This window comes from Lithobates pipiens, unplaced genomic scaffold, assembly GCF_037356315.1.
Source record: "Lithobates pipiens isolate NorthernLeopardFrog02 unplaced genomic scaffold, aLitPip1_a1.2 Scaffold_16, whole genome shotgun sequence".
Taxonomy (NCBI): domain Eukaryota; kingdom Metazoa; phylum Chordata; class Amphibia; order Anura; family Ranidae; genus Lithobates; species Lithobates pipiens.
The window spans coordinates 218,472,160-218,492,777 of record NW_027507748.1 but is presented as its reverse complement, the minus strand read 5'-3'; the positions used below and the strand labels follow the sequence as shown (position 1 = coordinate 218,492,777).

The 20,618-nt window shown below is 42.8% G+C and overlaps 1 protein-coding gene across 2 annotated transcripts in view; it reads right to left on the bottom strand.

Annotated features, from left to right (window-relative positions):
- Window positions 1-2,504: 2,504 nt before the first annotated feature.
- CRYBG2 (crystallin beta-gamma domain containing 2) overlaps window positions 2,505-20,618 on the bottom strand; it is a 191,079-nt gene continuing 172,965 nt past the window's right edge. For both annotated transcript variants that reach the window (XM_077481047.1, XM_077481048.1), the window contains 6 exons: window positions 14,800-14,929; window positions 9,251-9,390; window positions 8,454-8,577; window positions 8,192-8,350; window positions 6,923-7,082; window positions 2,505-3,689 (listed from right to left, as the gene is read on the bottom strand). In XM_077481047.1, the coding sequence (XP_077337173.1) occupies window positions 3,601-3,689; window positions 6,923-7,082; window positions 8,192-8,350; window positions 8,454-8,577; window positions 9,251-9,390; window positions 14,800-14,929 (802 nt within the window). In that variant the 3' untranslated portion in view covers window positions 2,505-3,600. The remainder of the gene's footprint in view (window positions 3,690-6,922; window positions 7,083-8,191; window positions 8,351-8,453; window positions 8,578-9,250; window positions 9,391-14,799; window positions 14,930-20,618) is intronic.

Genomic DNA, 20,618 nt, shown 5'->3' with positions numbered 1-20,618 from the left:
TGTGTGGGCAAGTCCGTCCATGCTAATTTTGAGCGGACTGTCCGCTGAAACTGTTTGACGGACAAAGTTGAGCGAACAGTCCCCGCGTGTGTACGCGGCCTAAGACCACAAAATTATTTCAAGGTTCTCCTCCAGGGTAAAAAGGTTAGGAAAGACTGCTGTAAAGTGTCACTTGAATGACAGCGCTGAATCTACTGGAGCTGCTGACATCACACTTAAGATGGCAGTACCCAGCAGTAGCCTCAGGTTTTGGAATGTCAACAAAAGGGAACCTTTTACAGGTAAGTAACATGCAAAATTAATTTAGATCCTTGCATGCGCTTAAAGGAGAAGTAGGGCCAAAGCTCCTTTAGCCCTAGTTCTCCTGGGGATCATTGGAGTGCACTCCTTGTTTTTTGAACGTTCTACTGTGCTTGATATTTTAGGTTTCATTGAAGGTTGACTGGTTGTTTTTGGCTTGAGCTTTTGGTACTGAGAGTGATGTTCCAACTTCTCCCTTGAACCTTACCTCTATTCCCCACAAGGGATGAGCTGCTGGCTCCTAGGTTTGGACTGAATTTTCCTTGCTTGGAATTAATCTGGTATTTGGCCGTGTTGCCCCACTGATGTCAGAGTGAAGTGAAGCATTTAGCCGCAGTATTATTACTGCTGCTAAAATTGACAGCTTCACCTCTGGCTGGTTGTTAGAAATCCATCAGTCTAACAATCATTATTCTTCCCTGCCTGGCACTTTCAGATGTCAGTCGGGGATTCCGGAAAAGTAAAAAACAAAGGGGTGGGTATTATGTAAAAAAAAAATGGGGTTCATACAATATTCATAACAGACCCTTCAGGTCAGTTATAGATTTTAAGAAGGAACCCCAAGTAAAAAATAAAAAATAAAATAAAGCTTGGGGTCCCCATCAAACACCCATTCCAGACCATTATTTGAGTTTGTAGCCTGACAGACAAGAAAAGGGAAGAATGATCATGTGCCCCCATCCCAAGCCATTCCTACTCACATGTCCTCAACATGGACAGGGTAACTTGCCAGGAGAGCGCTCAAAGCCTGTTCACCGATTATGTAGAAGAAAAAAAAAAACACCAATCGCTTGCTGCTTCCCTGGAATCAAATGACAGCTCCGGTCCTTACTGCTAAAATGTAAACAAAGGGGCAAGGTCCCTGGGTGACATTATTGAGCAAATATGGAAATGACTATATTTCGTAAATGACTTCATATGAATCCTTGTGATGCCAATCAGTTAGCAAAGCATACCATTCACTTTTCTTAAAATATGCATTTCTAACAATTAATTTCTCCTTTTAGTCTGGTAACTATACCACTGAAACAGGGCCACTGATGGGGGGGTGGGGGGGGGGGGGTACAGGCAGTCCTCCTGTACTGGGCCTGGACCCCATAAGCTTATCAGGGGGGCCTGGTAGTCTTTAGAGAGACATAGCTAGATATCAAGATTGATTATTCTCATCCAGTCAGGTCCAACCCAATACAGGGTACAGTAGGTGACAGGTGCTGGTGAGAGGACTTGGTCCTCCCTATGCTAGGGACCACTGTCGATGATGGCTGCACTGATGTTTTAAGGATGAGGGGATCTCTGTACTTGGAGTGTTTGTGCTGCTTTTGCTGTCTGACCCCACCCTGTAATGTCATCTTTGGAGCTCTGAGAAGCTCACTGACAAAGAATAACACTTTGCCCTCCCCACATCAGGAGGTTGTTGGCAGAGCTGGCTCTAGGGAGCCTGTCACTGAGCATGGTGTATCCTGTAGACGAGAGCAAGAATCAGCATGCTGCCCATTTGGATACAGATTAATGGGTTACATGAAGCACTGCTTGTTTTTTTTTTCATGGGTTAAAAATGTGTGCAAGATGTTATAACCCCACAGCATGCATTACATATGCCTTAGCACTATACTATGTATAGTACACACACCTGGCCCCTGCGCTCTGTACAGTAACTATTCCTGACCCAAATTTTCCCTTGCATTACTAAAGTTTTTTCATAAATTACTAAATGGTAGTACAAGCACCTTCCAATGCCTGCATACAAAATTAATTACTTCTGTGTTCCTAAAGAAAAAGCCTTCTTACCGTAAAAGTAGAGGCTGCAGTAGAGAAAAAAGTGACCAGATCCCTTTGTGGTCGCTACAAAGTAACCAGGAATAGACCCAGATCACATTTTCACTATTACAGTATTAGGAAGGCTGCAGAATTATGCAAGCAGAAGTTATCTTTGGCCAAAATCTTACTCCCTGAGTTCTCACTGCATCTCTCAAAATACCCCATTGGCACAAGCAATGTTTAATACATTTCCCTTTATACTTTTCTTTTTCACACTTTTTGACACTACAGTGGATACTGGACCGGTGAAAGAGTCCGTTGCTCCTCAAATAAGGGGTAATTTCAGCAAATTAGGTGTGAAAAAAATGTAATCTTTCAGATAATCTGCCTATATATACTGTATATGTTGATGTAAACATGAAATTCAATAAAATCTGCACCAAAAGCACATTTAATCATTTTAATAATTCCCAAAAACAAAATAGTATATACAAAACCACCAAGAACTTGTGAATTAGAAAAGATGGAGATCAGGAAACACTGTATAAAAATATATATAAAATAAATATTTAAATATCTGAACTGTAAAGCACAGACATTCTAATTAATACTATGTAAACGGGGGGGCTTGCTCTTCGCTGTAAATCTTGCCTGAAGTTCCACATTTCAGAGTTAAGTAAAGTTTAATAGGTTCATATATATATACAATAATACAAAGTTATGTCACACTTTGGAAAAACAGGATTTGCTCATAAGAAACCTTCACCCTCAACCCTCACTAAAAATAAATGTGTGCGTTCGAGAATGGGCAGGTCTGTATTTCAAGTTGCAGAAATATTAAGAAAGACCACTGATAACTAGAGAGTGATCTAAGTATACATGCCAACTGTAGCAGATGGGTTTGATAAGGCAGTATAATGTGCGGTGACTGCACAAAGTGTAGTAACCCATATGATTTTGCATCATGTAGTACTGGTATGTGCACATAGTCACTGCACTTTATTCCCCTAATATGTTGACTATCTATATACTGTATGAAGCTGTTAAAGTAGATGTCAGGCCAACATTTTTTTTTCTATTGTTTTGGCTAGAGTGGAAGAGAATTCAAACCACTGTTTTTTGTTGCTTATTGTGCCTCAGTTGGTAATATTTGTCGTCACTTCTTGTCCCAGTTGGTACCAGGCAGTGGGATAGGACATGACTGCAATTCGTCAGGTAATAATTCACATTTGGCAGTGCTTCAAACCCTTCTCATTCAGCTGTCACCATTGCATATATTTTCCATCACTTCTATCCCAGATGACTCTAATCACCAATACAGGTAGTATGAGAAATCTTGCAAACAGAGATATAGACAGCAATAAAAACCAGGCTGGGGTTCTAACCTTTCTCTAACCTATCAAAAACTGAAAAAGGATGTTTTGATTAGACATCCGGTTTACATATTGCACTATAAAAAACTGAGCATCCATGAGCAGCTTTACAAGCAGCATTTAAGAAATCAGGAAACATAAAGCATCTCATGAAGTAGTCAGGTAGATCTCAGTACACCTTCAGATCCCAACGCTGAGTAGGTCTATCTTCCGACACCTCCCACACCACAACATGTTTAGAGTCGTAACCATTGCCACCTGTGAAAGCAGCAACATAATTTACATTGTTAGTTTTGGTTACCACACTATCAAGCGTACAGTATGTGCAGATATTTATTTCAAGTGAAAATCTAAACAAATTTAACTTTACATGCTGTGAAAGGTTTGTATTGCCTTGTCCCTGTTATGCCGCGTACACACGATCAAACTATCCGGACAAGCCGCCGGACTTTGCAGTGGAGGTCCGCCGGACTTTCCAAACGAGCGGACCTGCCCACACACAACCAAACTTTTCTGCCGCACTCGTGCCAGAGGTCCGCCCGACTTTTGAAATGAACGGACTTGCCCACACATGAAGTAAAGTCTGTTAATTTTGAACGTGACTCTAGGTAGATTAGCGAAGGAAGTGAATGTCGCCGCCTCCATCGGCGAGATTGACACCTCGCGAGCTCCGTCGCCTGGTATGAATTTAAAGGGGAACCCCTACATCGAAAAAACAGCGTGGGGGCCCCCCAAAGTCCATATCAGACCCTTATCCGAGCACGTAGCCCAGCTGGTCAGGAAAGGGGGTGGGGACGAGCAAGTGCCCCCCCTCCTGTACCGTACCGGGCCACATGCCCTCAACATGGGGGGTGGGTGAGGCCCCCCACCCCAAAGCACCTTGTCCCCTTGTCCCCGAAGTCAGAAGAAGACCCCCAAAGTTGGAAGAAGACCCCCTGGACGGCTGCGGCGACGAAGGAGAAAGCCAGGCTCCTCCGCTAGTAAAAGAGCGGTGAAAGAGCAGAAGATAGTGGAGGAGCCCGGCGAGAAGACCCCCGAAGTCGGAAGAAGACCCCCAGAGCTGTCTAATAAAGTACTTTAAAAACCTGTGTTGTGTTTTTTTATTAACACTTTTTCCCTCAGGTGAATGGTTAGGGGTACCATGTACCCCATACTCATTCATATAGGGTGTGGGGCAGGATCTGGACAACCCCGACAACCAAAGGCCAGGGTTGTCGGGAAGAGGCCCTTGTCCTCATCAACATGGGGACAAGGTGCTTTGGGGTGGTGGGGCCGCAGAACGCCCCCCTTCCCCAAAGCACCCACCTCCCCATGTTGAGGGCATGTGTACTGGTACGATTCAGGAGGGGGGGGGTGCTTGCTCGTCCCCATCCCCTTTCCTGACCGTCTGGGCTGCGTGCTCGGATAAGGGTCTGGTATGGACTTTGGGGGGACCCCCATGCCGTTTTTTCGGCGTAGGCATTCCCCTTTAAATCCATACCAGGCGACGGGGCTCACAAGGTGTCAATCTCGCTGATGGAGGCGGCGACATTGAATTCCTTCACTAGTCCTGTCTACCTGGAGTCACGTTCAAAATGAACGGACTTTACTCCGTGTGTGGGCAAGTCCATTCATTTCAAAAGTCTGGCGGACTAGCACACAGTTGGGCGGATTGTCCGCCCAACTGCTGAATCTGGCAGACAATTTTGAGTCAAGACTTCTTTCTAAGTCCGCCGGACTTTTGGGAAGAAAAAGTCCACAGGAGTCCACACACGGGCGAATTGTCCGGCGGACTCTGATCCGATCGCGTGTATGCGGCATTAGGGACATTCCACCTCAGTCCTTGTTTCAGTGACAACATAGGAGGTGAGGAAAAGGGGGCAGGTAGATAAGAACCTAAGAAAGGTTCAAGTGTTGGCTGCAGTTTAATTTCAGTTACAATTAAAAAAACAATAACGGACTACAAACTCCAGTTTCAATGCCAATCACATTTTAAATTGCATTCTTTTAGAGTAGCAAGAACAGTAAATAACAATTGTTTATTGGTTGCTATTGATTGCAGCCCTTACAATATTGATCCATTCTGCATAAAGAACTCTTGATGCAGCCAAGAAGCAATACACATCTGCATGACCATAATGAAATATATGGACAAAAAATATATATATACATCAAGGTAGATTGCTCACAAATTCATAGCTGTTGTAAGTTTTTTGTGGTGTAAAGATTTCTATTTGTTTGCATGTAAAATTCAAACTGTGTGTTTTAGAGCACATAGCCGCAATACACAAGTGTAGAGCCAGCCTAAAAAGGTAAGAGATGGCAGGTTTATCTATTTTTGTAGAATTCAGAGTGGCACGGAGGGGACAAGAAACACATCTATGCATTTTCTTTATCCCAATAATTGCTAGAACCTTCTGGACAAGGAAACAGTGAGTTCTGTTTCCAATATAAATAAAAAATTAAAATGTCTTCAATTTGCTGTGGTCAATAATTTGTCTCAATTTATCCCAGGGCATTTCTAAAAATCCAAATCTTATTTTGTTCCAAATTTGGTCAAGCGTTAAAAAATAAAATAAAAACATACCCCCAAAAAAATAAAAAATACGAGATTATCAAAGCATGTAAAACACAGCTTAGAATTTAATATCAGAATACCCAAAATATAAGAGGGCAATACAGGCATACCCCACTTTTAAGTACACAATGGGGTTTATTTACTAAAGCTGGAAAGTGGAAAATCATGCTCACTTCTACGTAGCATACTCACTTCTTCTAGCATACTAAAATGTCACTTTCATTTATTCTCCCAAAGGACCAAGTGCATATAGCACTTGGTCCCATTCAATTCCACTCAATTGCTAAGCAGTGTGGTCAGACAGCTATATGCTCTTGGTCCCCTTGGGAATTAGATAGAACTGTTTTATGGGGGGGGGGTCTTCTTTAAACTTCAAGATTTTGAACATTTGATTTAATAAATTAGTTGAAAAAAGTAGACACAAGGTATGGGGAAAGGGATCTCCTATAACATTGAGTATTTTCAGTAAGGACTGTATATACCTGCAGTCGCTTTCAGTCCCACTGCTCTTCTCAAATGCAAGACCATCCTTACAGGGCAATGAATAGGCACTTTTTGGTAGATCAGAAGCTTGTCCACTCACTCCTGCCTCCAACACATTCCTATCTAACAGTGTGGCTGCCCGCCATAGTAATGGGCCAATAGGCCTGTATTGGAGAGGTAGAGAGCAGGCTAGCTCTGGCACCACTAGAAGGTGTCTAAGCTTTGCCCTAAGCAGAACTTCCTTGGGTTTAAGCAAAGCTGGGGTGCTAGAAGTTGCTGCAGGCATGTAAAGCCACGCCTAGGTTGATCGACTTACCTATTGGAAGCTTTTCTTGCTTGGTAAAGTGATAGAAAAACCACGTGTTTTGAAGTTTAATTTTGTTTATGTTAATATAAAGAATCAACTGACCTGAGAGAAAAGTACTTTTAAAATCCTGTAGTAATTGCTCACCTTTTATGTCAAGACACAAGCCTTTGAACAAACAACTAATGATATAACCAGATTCGTCCAAGGACCAGGTTTGTACTGGTTTGCGCTGCTCAGACCAGAGAACCACCTTTGTCCCTTGGTTAGCAAGACCAACTACTTGGAGACTCATCTGAGGAACCAACTGCAAAGAAACACCAACTTCAAGTTTGAATCAAATATAAACAGTTAAAAAATATAGAGGAAATTTCTGTGGCTTGACACATATTAAAATACTCTACTACTGAGAACCTAAATGAGCACTCATTTTATAATTATCAATGTAATACAAACCATGTCTGATTGCTGAATAAGTAGAAAATTCATAGAACTGTTCAGTTAATTTCAATATATGATCTTTGGTACCTCGCTTGATATGATCTGAAAACTTTAAATTCTATTTAAATAAAGGATGAGCCACGTCAGCTAAAACCTCAGAAGCTTATTCACCTGCAATCATTTTAAGCAGTATAAAAAAACATGAGAAGGTATCAAATTGTCACGTATGGCTGTATAATTGTGGACCTACTAGGCCAACTGCAGGTAGGTGGAGGTGAGCAAGTGATCCCATGGGGCACAGGGTTTAGAATCCAGACAGTTTTCAAAGCTCCTGATGGGGCAGATGGGTTTTGCTGCATGCTGGTACCAGATTGTGACCCCAGGTTCACCCTTTTCAAGGACAAAGCCATGGAACCAGATATGGAAATGAAGCAGAAGAGATGGCAGAGCCAAAGTGAGCAATAAGACAATAAGAAAATCCAGGAACCAGGCCAAAGGTTAGGGTAGTAGGCAGACAAGCAAATCCAGAGAAAAAGCTGAGATTGTTACACATGAAGTCAGTCCAACAAAGAAACAGGCAGGAGGTACGTGCACAGGGATCACAGAAAATGCCAGGAACCCGACACATAAGAGTCACAAGAATTGCAGGAGAGAATAGGATCATAGGAGGTCAGAAATTAGGAACATTGAGAGCTAGGAACACAGACTGGAGCTAGGACCACAGACTGAAGCAAGTAACAGGGGGCCTAGGGCTAGGTATAACCTATTGCTCAGACAATGTGAGTTGATCTGAGCATAACTTGAATAATGAGGAGGCTTGGGAGGATGGGCAAAAAGTGGTCATGAAGCAAGATATATAATAATCAGCAGTTGAGATGGGCAACACCCATAACTACCAGCTCTGTGCAGCACAGGTTACAGTTCTGCAGCTGATCTGTGACAAATATCCTTCCTCATAGCATGTTTTACACCAACCTGATTCTTGATGCGTCCATCCTCATAGAACCAGAGATCACAACACCCCTCCTGTGGCTCAGAGAGATGAACACGAGCAGCTTTAACATCTTCTGTTTGCTCCGGAACACATAAGAACAGACCCAGGACACGATTCTGTAGTCGGAAATACACCCTCCGCTGGAGAAATGGTACAAAATATAATTAATACAGGTTTTCAACCTGATATATTTCCTTTTATGTTCCCTCTAGAGAATGATCATTGTGTTTGTAGAGATCTCACCTGCCTAATAGGACATAGTGATCCAATTCTCTGGAGGCCACTATAAAGCAACCAGTTTGGAATTTGAGTGTGTTCCAGTAACCACTGTCTTCCCCGGAAATCACTGTGTTCATACAGCACCCATCTGAAATAATACAGAAATACAGAGAAATAAAACATTATATACACTATAACGAGGTAGATGGGAAATAACATCAACTGGTTCAAGTTATAATATATGCCCAAAAGTTTTTGGACATCTAATGATCACATCAATATAATTTTTTATGGAAATCCCATTTCAATGCCAAAGCCAATCACAATGACCATGAATTTGCCCCACCCTTTGTGAATATAACAACCTCCACTCTTTTGGGATGGCTTTCCAACAAATTTTGAAATGTGGATGAAAATTGGTGCCCACATTAGGCCAAAAGCGCATTTGTGAGATTAAGTGTTCAGCAGAACTGAGGTCAGGTTCTGTGGAGCTCCTCAACTTAAAAATTAGCAAATCATGTCCTTATTGCCATGACTTTCTGTACAGTCACAATAAAACAGAAAAGGGCCTTTGCCAAGCTATTATGATAAGGTTTGAAGGACACAAAGATAGAACAGTAGGGTGAGTAATGGCATTGGTGCTTTTCACTAATATTTTTCTGCAGTAGTTCTACAGAACGTTTTGTGCACATAACATACATGATTATGCATAAAAACTATTTACTTATGAACAATCCCTAAAAAAAGAGACAGTTGCATAAAAAGGTAACAAGAAAAAGCAGAATATGAATAATTTAAGCTTTCGTTGTCCCATGACTTACAGTCCACTTTTTACTTTAATGGACAACACATGGTTATTGTATCCTTCTCCCTGCAGACTCCGAACTTCTCCAGTGAAATTCAGTTCCTTCCCCCCAAATTTTTCCAGACCATGTAAAGAGATGGAGGGAACAGAGAAATACTGTAAAAAAGGAAAAAAAGAACCAAACATCATTAATGAATTCACATTTACCTAAAAAAATATCAGCTCCTTTCTTCTTAATGTGAGCCTTTCTTAATTTCAAAATGAAAGCTGAAGTTTAGCCGTGGAAATTTTTTACAACTATACACTAGTCTAGCTTGGACAAATGTAAGTATGTATGCGCCATACCTGTAAAAATTGCCTAAGCCCTGGTTCACACTGGTGCTGCGTATTTTCAAAGCCACACATCAGTGCGATATGCACTGCGGCTTAATTTAACAAAAGTCTTTGCAAGTCACAATGAAATCGGTAAAAGTTAGTGCAGGAACCTTTTTCATAATTGTGGCTTTATGAACGGTTCCATTGGCAGCAATGGGATGCAACTTGTCATGTGATTTGGAACTGTCAAGTCACATGTCGAGTTGCACCGGTGTGAACAGGGGCGAAAGGTCCTTTTTAAAGGAAACATCCTGTCCAAGAGCAGACACTACAAGATGTTTTTTTTTATATCTTTATGAGTCAGAAAAGGTTCTATGGCTAGCTCAAATGCAGTGTCACATTGTAACTATGGACTGTTTATGCAAATCCAATTGAAGCCCCTTCCCCAAAAGCTGTTAAAAGTACCCATACTTTATTTTGTCCTATTACCTTCTACCTGTGTCTTTGGTGTCACAGAAGCATGGAAGTACTCAAAAGAAAACATTAAATATAATCATGCTATGTCATGGTACTAACTTATTAAATTTTTTATGCATTTTTATGTTCCAGCGCACTCCAAACAGCCATAGGCCAAAAAGCATAAGCATGTGCTATAGTGAAACGAGGGAGGGTGCCATCACACAAACCATGAGAGTAAACACCTTCACATTTCTTTGTGTTCATTTTTATACATTAAAATCAGCACACTATAGCAGAAATCAAAGTCACTACTGCCTTAAGGGGGGTCCTCAGTGGCTCCAAAATGTTGCTTTGTATTGGTCGAATAAATATCCTGTCCCTAATTTTCTACAAAGATGTGCTGGTAACACCCGAATTTTTATTATATAAAACTGAACATAAAGAAATTTGAAAGTATTTCCAATTACAAAAAAAATAATAATTTGGATTTCAAATATAACATTAGAAGTACAGATTAAAAAAACAATGCAAATAGTCACTTTCCTATTTCACCTTTTATATAGTAGAGAAAAAAAGTCACTTATAACAGCAGAGCAGCCATAGACAGCTATGCGGTTCAATTCACCCTCTACATTAGGAGAATTAAATTTCCAAATTAAGTGGTCATTTATTTTTAATAGAACAGAGACCTAAAACGTGTGTGGAGCTCTTATGTACAATTATTACAAGCTTTAATTGTAAATTGCAACCTCAATAACTATATTGCAGCTTTGTATGGCTGCATTAGTGGATAGCTTACTTATTTATTTTAGACTATGTTAGAATGGAATGTTCATTATCATAGATAGGTGTGAAATTTCTTTTAATATGTAACTAAACCTTGAAAAAAGTATAGCATGAATGTAGTGTTATCTCTCCTCTATAAAATTCTTGGAATGCGGTTTTGACATTAGTAGCATTTTATGTTTTAAAATGTCAAGTTCACCTTTTCAGGCAAAATGGCACTTTTCATAATACACAGAAGCCTTTTCTAATGTCTTTTCTGCCCAAGCCATCCCAATGTACTTATCTCTCACTTTCCTACTCCATGGCAGCCTTCAATCTGCACCTCTCATTTCAAAATGTCAAACGATGCATCTTAGCCCTAATTTCCTGTAACCTCATGTGACCATCCACTGACTTACTGCATCACAGACTAGAGAGTGTTTTCCCTTTCTGGACCATTCCTCCCTTATTCCCCTTTCTGTACCACCTTTTATATTTCTGCCCACTGTTCTATTTATGCAAGCACATGGGAAGGAGTGGGCAGAGACACCCAGGTGTCATTGTTCTTGGTATTCAGTTTAGGAAAAGCGAGGGGGTTCACGTTTTCATGTAAATATAGAATTAAATAATGTGTAGGAAGCTTCAAGAGTCATCATGGGAAGTTAGCAATAAAGTCATTAATATGAGTAGTTTTTCTAAAAAAAAAAAAATACTCTGCTTGCATTCTAGACAAAATCACTGAGAAATACATTTTTATTGCTTACAATCGGAGTTCTACTCAAACCAATAAGTGTGTTTGCATTTTTGGCAATGAGTTCCCCTGTGCATCCAGAGGGAGACAGAGCTGTACAGAGGTCTGGGTTCACACCACAATTTATGCGTTCAGGATGTGCGACTTTACACACAGTGACAATGGTGGGCATGTTTTCATGCAGTCAGGGACATCATTTAAAATACATCAGCATTGGAGCGGTGTGCAGAGAATGTAGAGGTGGGCAGGAGCTATCCCCTGGAGTGGTGAGCACGTTTTCTGGAGCAGGAGAGCAGTTGGTGGGAAGGGGGAACTTCCTCACTAAGACCCCTTTCATACTGGGGCGGTGCGGACATCAGCGGTAAAGCGCCACTAGTTTTAGAGGTGCTATTTGGCCGGCAGCGGGGCACTTTTACCCTCTAATTAATAGCGCCCTGCCATAGTGCTTTGCAGGCGCTTTGGCAGAGCTGCCCATTCATTTCAATGGGCAGGGCGTTTTGAGAGCGGTGTATACAATGCTCCCGCACTGCCCCAAAGATGCTGCTTGCAGGACTTTTCTTCCTGTCCTCCAACAGCACCACCCAGGACCGTTTTTAAGGCAGGGCAAAAGGGCAGCTGCCCTGGGCCCCTTCATTGTAGTGGGCCCAAAGCAGCTGCCTCATACTTGCCAACTATCCCAATTTAAATTCCCTTATCCCTTGAAGTTTTAGTCCCATGCTGTCTGCAAATATCTCAGTGTAAACTTCTGTTGCTGCTGCTCAGCTCTTCCCTATTCCCGTGTTCAGGTGACTCACCTGCAGACCCTGTGTTTACATGTAAATAACCTGCATTAATATGTAAATAGTGGTGGCAATAATATGTAAATTGAGGCAGCATTCATATGTATATCATGTCCCTCTGAGGTCACATCCACAATCACTTCTGCTGAATGCTGCCCACTGTGGAGGTTAAGGGGCATGCTTGAAAGTCCTGCTACAACTGTGGTCATTAAGCCTAACATCAGCTTGTTCTGCAAAAGTAAGCAAATTGGAGGTGGAACCTGTCTTCAAAATAATATGGTTCCACAGCACCCTGGGTTTTGGTGCATGTGAATACACTGGCGGGCAGTGAGGAGATGATGTGCTGTAACCTTTAGCAAACAATCAGTGAGCAGTAATAATGTGCAGTAACATATAACAATCAATTAGTGAGTGGTATAGATGTTCAGTAATCTCTAGTAATCAATCAGTGAGCAGTATAGATGTACAGTAATCTCTAGCAACCAATCAACAAGCAGAAGTCATGTGCTATAACCTCTACAAAATAACAGTGAGCCATAATGTGTGCTGTAACCTCTAGCAGCCAGTCAGTGAGTGGTAATGATACACTGTAACCTCTGGCAACCAATCGCAAACACTGTCTGATCTGATTCAGTAAACTGATTGCTGCTAATTATTATGTCTCAAAGCATGTGGAGAGTGAAATTGCATGAAAGAGGGGGCCCAAGAAAATGTTTGCCCAGGGTCCAGTCAATATGAAAGATGGCCCTGTCACCACCCCAGTGTGAAAGTGCTCAGGCTTTCACACTGGGGAGGCTTAAGAGGCACTTTTCAGGCCTTATTTCTAGCGCTAAAACATCTGAAATGCGCCCCAGTGTCAAAGGGGACTAACAGTTTTTACGTCTTGCAAGACAGATATAAGGAAGTCATGGAGGAGTTTTCTATAGAAGAACCTGATGGCTGAGGTGAATCCTGCCCTAGAACATAGGGAAAGCTTTTTCATTTCTGCAAGGCAGGAACATTATTAATATATTGGTAAACAGACTTTAAAAAAAGTGAACTTAGGCTTTAACATCTAGCCGACCACCCGCTGCAGTTATACAGTGGCAGGTTGGCTCGGCTGGGAAAATCACCATAGCAGTACATCGCTCCTTTAAGACGACACACCAAGTATGCGTGCCGCATTCCCTCCGGGGCCGATGCGCATGCCCGGCAGGCGCGATGACCACCGGGCACCCGCGATTGCTCGTGACAGAGCGAGAACCGGGATCTGTGTGCATAAACACACAAATCCCGGTTCTGTCAGGGGAGAGGAGACAGATTGTGTGTTCATACTATGTATAAACACTGATTTCTCTCCTCCCCTAGTCAGTCCCATCACCCCTACAGTTAGAACACACACTAGGGAACACAGTTAACCCCTTGACCACCCCCTAGTGTTTAACCCCTTCCCTGCCAGTGTCATTTACAGAGTAATCAGTGCATTTTTATAGCACTGATCGCTGTATAAATTGCAATGTTCCCAAAATGGTGTCAAAAGTGTCCAATGTGTCCGCCGCAATGTCGCAGTCATAATAAAAATCGCAGATCGCCGCCATTACTATTAAAAAATAATAATAATAAAAATGCCATAAATCTTTCCCTTATTTTGTAGACGCTATAACTTTTGTGCAAACCAATCAATATACGATTATTGCGGGTTTTTTTTATACCAAAAATATGTAGAAGAATACATATCGGCCTAAACTGAGAAAGAAATTAATTTTTTTATATATTTTTTGGGGGATAATTATTATAGTAAAAACTAAAAAATATTGCTTTTTTTCAAAGTTATCCCAATTTTTTTTTTTATAGCGCAAAAAATAAAAACCACAGAGGTGATCAAATACCACCAAAAGAACGTTTTATTTGTGGGATGAAAAGGACGTCAATTTTGTTTGGGAGCCACATTGCATGACCGCCTAATTGTCAGTTAAAGCGGCGCAGTGCAGAATCGCAAAAAGTGCTCTGGTCAGGAAGGGGGTAAATCCTTCCTGGGCTGAAGTGTTTAATAAGTGCATGGCCAAATTTACAGTATTAATTATGGGTGTCAGAAAGAACAGTAAGTGAAGCGAAATCTCCCTTACGGAGACTCTGAGAAATATATTTCTAGTACAGCTAGGAAGGGTAAAATCTTCTGTAATGTCTTTAGTGCTGACCATGGCCCAAGATTTCCCCTAACCTCAAATGACAAGTGACAGAAGAGTGGAAAATGAGGCAGGGTCTGCTTAGTGGTGACACAGGCCATAACTGTGCCCTATGCTATAAAAAACTAAAAATAACAGGGTTTTGGCTGAAGCTGTGCTCTAAATCCTAATTAAAAGTGGTTCAAATATATTTATTTTAACCAATTAATGCAATCTCATCCGAAGTTTATAACAACATTTGTCTACATCTCTTTGTACAATCAAATAGGGCAGGACCACAAAAAAGAAAAACATTCATGAGCAGCAGAGTAGAAGTAAGTAGTATACATACAAGAGGAACCCTCTTGAGGGAGCTTATTGTACTAAAGCCCTGACAGCCCATGGCGGTTCTTGTAGGGTAATCCCCCTCAGACAGTATGTATTGCTCTCCGCGATAGTGTTCGTCTTCATACAAGCTCCAGCTGTGGGGAGAATGAAGAAAACCATGGTTCAATCCTTGTTTTTATTTTTATTTAAAATTGCCCTTCATACTAACATGGAAAAGAGATAATTCATAGCACATGCTAAATATATATAAAAAAAAATTCTACTGCACATTATTACTATATAATATATTTTCATGTAACTGCTGACAGAACGAATTCTCTTGTGAACAGAGCACTATCTACTAAAAGAAGACGCAGAGGTATGTAAACCTGTATTGCTGTAGGCCTTATATTCATATATGTAAGCATTCTATTTTAGAAGAGAAATGATTAACTGACTCTCATCCACATTCTGAAACACACTCACACACATGCACACATATTGCTGGTATATTCTCTTTTACCATTAAAGAATAGGTAAACCCAACATTTCATATTCCCAACATGTGCCTACTGTACCATGCACTTGTTTGAGAAAGTATCCTGTTCTATTTGTATCGCTTCCTTTATATGAAATCCCTGCTGATCCTGCCAGTCCCTCTGCTTTCCTATCAAAAACTGACCACACTAAGCAGAAGAGCACAGCATGGACAGTTCTCTAGCTAGGCTGGGAACTCAGTGTGCTCTCCTCTAATGATCAGACTTGTCTTGAGACACACCCACTGCACGGCCTTTCACTGGCAAGATAAGTGTGCTGCTTTTTCTCCTCTCCCAGCTCTCCATGCAGCTGGGAACAGAGGTCATGTGGTCACTTATAGAGAATGAGATTTGGTGATGTCACTATTGTGCTGCTCACTGATTTCTTTGCTGAAGGCTCTGACATAAAGAGGCAAAAGCCATCTACCAATGTGTTTGTTGCACGAGAAGTTAGGCAGCGAGTCCCAGTACACACTTTAAAGAGCTTAGCTGCTGACTTTTGGAAATAGTCAAAATTTGCTACAGTAGGGGAAAAATTCCTTCCTGATCCCAGAGAGGCAATCAGATTTTCCCTGGATCAACTTTACCTATAAATGTTAGTGCCCAGTTATATTATGTACATTTAGGAATGAATCCAGGCCTTTCTTAAAGCAATCCACTGAGCTGGCCAGAACCACCTCTGCAGGGAGTCTATTCCACATTTTCACAGCTCTTACTGTGTAGAAATCTTTCCAGATTTGGAGATGAAATCTCTTTTCCTCTAGACGTAAAGAGTGCCCTCTTGTCCTCAGTGTTGACCGTAGTGAATAACTCAACACCAAGTTCACTATAGCCCCCTTAATCTCGTTTTCTCAAGAGTGAATAAATTCAGTTCCTCTAATCTTTCCTCATAGCTGAGCTCCTCCATGCCTCTTATCAGTTTGGTTGCCCTTCTCTGTACTTTCTCCAGTTCCCTGATATCCTTTTTGAGAACTGGTGCCCAAAACTGAATTGCATATTCCAGATGAGGTCTTACTAATGAACTTTATTGCTCATTCTGTACTTTGAGTAGGAGAAAATCTTTGTAACGTTCGTAATATATTTATAGCACCCACCTTGACCTTGTGGATAGTGATGGCCGAACGGTTCGCCCGGCGGTCGTTTCGCGGCGAATTTCCGACTTTCGCCGTCCGCGGGTTCGAACGCCTTTTTCCGTCGTTCGCCCCGGCGGACTTACGTGTTTAATGTATACAAGAACTTTAACCTTTCGTGACACGTTTATCATGTGTTACAGGACAACCAATTGAGACATGACAGCTCATGGACACTTGGACATTCCCCCTAACCTATAAATACACCCGATCCGGTGGCCATTTTACATTCTTTCTTCTGTCACTGTAGGGAAAGGATCCTGTGTGGAGTAGGGACAGAGAAAACGCTAGCTATTTGGTACACAAAAGTTCTTTTCAGGACTGGTATAGGTGTTAGGTCAGCAGCCTGAGTTTCTTTTGTCAGTTTAGATAAAGGGACAGAGCGCTGTATGCTGCTATTTTAGGGACAGCTCAGCCAGATTAGTCTTTCTTCATCATCATCATCATCATCATCATTAGCTGTTACTATCAGGTCCACAAAAGAGCTGTTCCAGCTAATCGTTCCAGCCTACTCTTTTTTGCCAATTTGTATAGGGACAGGCAGGAAGCAGTGTGTCAGGCAGTGAGGATAATTTTAAAGACTTGCTGTTACTATTAGTTCCACAAAGGTTCTTTTCAGGACTGGTATCAGTGGTACGGTAATAGGCTTGTACACGTATAATATTCTTTCTTCCAAATATAGAAAGAATATTATACTTGACTGCTGCCCTTCTGCTGCAGTCTGCTAATCATTCACAACTCACTTGTTCCACAAAGCTCTTTATCAGGACTGGTAACTTGGTCTGTCTAGGGTGCTACGGTACATAGGCTTGGGTGCGGTACAGTCTGCTGTTCTGTAAGGACCGCTATCGGTCCACAATACATAGGGTTGCCGTGCACTACTGCTGACCGCTGCCCTATACTGCAGCAGTCCTTCATTGGTATAGGGACTGACGTACAGTCTGCTAATCACTAACACACAACCTGCTTGGTCCACAAAAGTTCTTATAAGGACTGGTAACTTGGTATAGGGTGCTACGGTACATAGGCCTGAGTGCGTTACAGTCTGCTGTTCTGTAAGGACCGCTATCGGTCCACAATACATAGGGTTGCCGTGCACTACTGCTGACCGCTGCCCTATACTGCAGCAGTCCTTCAGCGGTATAGGGACTGACGCACAGTCTGCTAAACACTAACACACAACCTGCTTGGTCCACAAAAGTTTTTATAAGGACTGGTAACTTGGTATAGGGTGCTACGGTACATAGGCCTGAGTGCAGTACAGTCTGCTGTTCTGTAAGGACCGCTATCGGTCCACAATACATAGGGTTGCCGTGCACTACTGCTGACCGCTGCCCTATACTGCAGCAGTCCTTCATTGGTATAGGGACTGACGTACAGTCTGCTAATCACTAACACACAACCTGCTTGGTCCACAAAAGTTCTTATAAGGACTGGTAACTTGGTATAGGGTGCTACGGTACATAGGCCTGAGTGCGTTACAGTCTGCTGTTCTGTAAGGACCGCTATCGGTCCACAATACATAGGGTTGACGTGCACCACTGCTGACCGCTGCCCTATACTGCAGCAGTCCTTCAGCGGTATAGGGACTGACGTACAGTCTGCTAAACACTAATACACAACCTGCTTGGTCCACAAAAGTTCTTATAAGGACTGGTAACTTGGTATAGGGTGCTACGGTACATAGGCTTGAGTGCGGTACAGTCTGCTGTTCTGTAAGGACCGCTATCGGTCCACAATAGATAGGGTTGACGTGCACCACTGCTGACCGCTGCCCTATACTGCAGCAGTCCTTCAGCGGTATAGGGACTGACGCACAGTCTGCTAAACACTAACACACAACCTGCTTGGTCCACAAAAGTTTTTATAAGGACTGGTAACTTGGTATAGGGTGCTACGGTACATAGGCCTGAGTGCGTTACAGTCTGCTGTTCTGTAAGGACCGCTATCGGTCCACAATACATAGGGTTGCCGTGCACTACTGCTGACCGCTGCCCTATACTGCAGCAGTCCTTCATTGGTATAGGGACTGACGTACAGTCTGCTAATCACTAACACACAACCTGCTTGGTCCACAAAAGTTCTTATAAGGACTGGTAACTTGGTATAGGGTGCTACGGTACATAGGCCTGAGTGCGTTACAGTCTGCTGTTCTGTAAGGACCGCTATCGGTCCACAATACATAGGGTTGACGTGCACCACTGCTGACCGCTGCCCTATACTGCAGCAGTCCTTCAGCGGTATAGGGACTGACGTACAGTCTGCTAAACACTAATACACAACCTGCTTGGTCCACAAAAGTTCTTATAAGGACTGGTAACTTGGTATAGGGTGCTACGGTACATAGGCTTGAGTGCGGTACAGTCTGCTGTTCTGTAAGGACCGCTATCGGTCCACAATACATAGGGTTGCCGTGCACTACTGCTGACCGCTGCCCTATACTGCAGCAGTCCTTCATTGGTATAGGGACTGACGTACAGTCTGCTAATCACTAACACACAACCTGCTTGTTCCACAAAAGTTCTTATAAGGACTGGTAACTTGGTATAGGGTGCTACGGTACATAGGCTTGAGTGCGGTACAGTCTGCTGTTCTGTAAGGACCGCTATCGGTCCACAATAGATAGGGTTGACGTGCACCACTGCTGACCGCTGCCCTATACTGCAGCAGTCCTTCAGCGGTATAGGGACTGACGTACAGTCTGCTAAACACTAATACACAACCTGCTTGGTCCACAAAAGTTCTTATAAGGACTGGTAACTTGGTATAGGGTGCTACGGTACATAGGCTTGAGTGCGGTACAGTCTGCTGTTCTGTAAGGACCGCTATCGGTCCACAATAGATAGGGTTGACGTGCACCACTGCTGACCGCTGCCCTATACTGCAGCAGTCCTTCAGCGGTATAGGGACTGACGTACAGTCTGCTAAACACTAATACACAACCTGCTTGGTCCACAAAAGTTCTTATAAGGACTGGTAACTTGGTATAGGGTGCTACGGTACATAGGCTTGAGTGCGGTACAGTCTGCTGTTCTGTAAGGACCGCTATCGGTCCACAATACATAGGGTTGCCGTGCACTACTGCTGACCGCTGCCCTATACTGCAGCAGTCCTTCATTGGTATAGGGACTGACGTACAGTCTGCTAATCACTAACACACAACCTGCTTGTTCCACAAAAGTTCTTATAAGGACTGGTAACTTGGTATAGGGTGCTACGGTACATAGGCTTGAGTGCGGTACAGTCTGCTGTTCTGTAAGGACCGCTATCGGTCCACAATAGATAGGGTTGACGTGCACCACTGCTGACCGCTGCCCTATACTGCAGCAGTCCTTCAGCGGTATAGGGACTGACGTACAGTCTGCTAAACACTAATACACAACCTGCTTGGTCCACAAAAGTTCTTATAAGGACTGGTAACTTGGTATAGGGTGCTACGGTACATAGGCTTGAGTGCGGTACAGTCTGCTGTTCTGTAAGGACCGCTATCGGTCCACAATAGATAGGGTTGACGTGCACCACTGCTGACCGCTGCCCTATACTGCAGCAGTCCTTCAGCGGTATAGGGACTGACGTACAGTCTGCTAAACACTAATACACAACCTGCTTGGTCCACAAAAGTTCTTATAAGGACTGGTAACTTGGTATAGGGTGCTACGGTACATAGGCTTGAGTGCGGTACAGTCTGCTGTTCTGTAAGGACCGCTATCGGTCCACAATAGATAGGGTTGACGTGCACCACTGCTGACCGCTCACCTATACTGCAGCAGTCCTTCAGCGGTATAGGGACTAAGAGTTTTGTCACAGGGTCATTTAAAAAATGACATGCAGAGGAAGAGGCAGGCCCTTCCGCAGGGGTGGTAGGGGTAGGGCAGGAGCAACAGGCTTGAGCCAAAGTGGGAAGTTGCAGAAGGTGCGTTCAATTACTTTAAAGGATGCACCAGACTTGGTTGAGTGGCTCGCTCAGCCTTACTCTTCTGCACCCTCCTCATCCTCTCGATCTGCACCCTCTTCTTCACTCTCTGCTATGTGCACCCCCAAAGACACTACCACCAACAACACGACCACCACCACCACCACCACATACCTTCCGCTTGAGTCACTGGAATTATTTTCCGATCCATATCAAGAGGACATTTCTGATGCGCAGCCACTCTTGGTATTGGATCAGGAAGAGG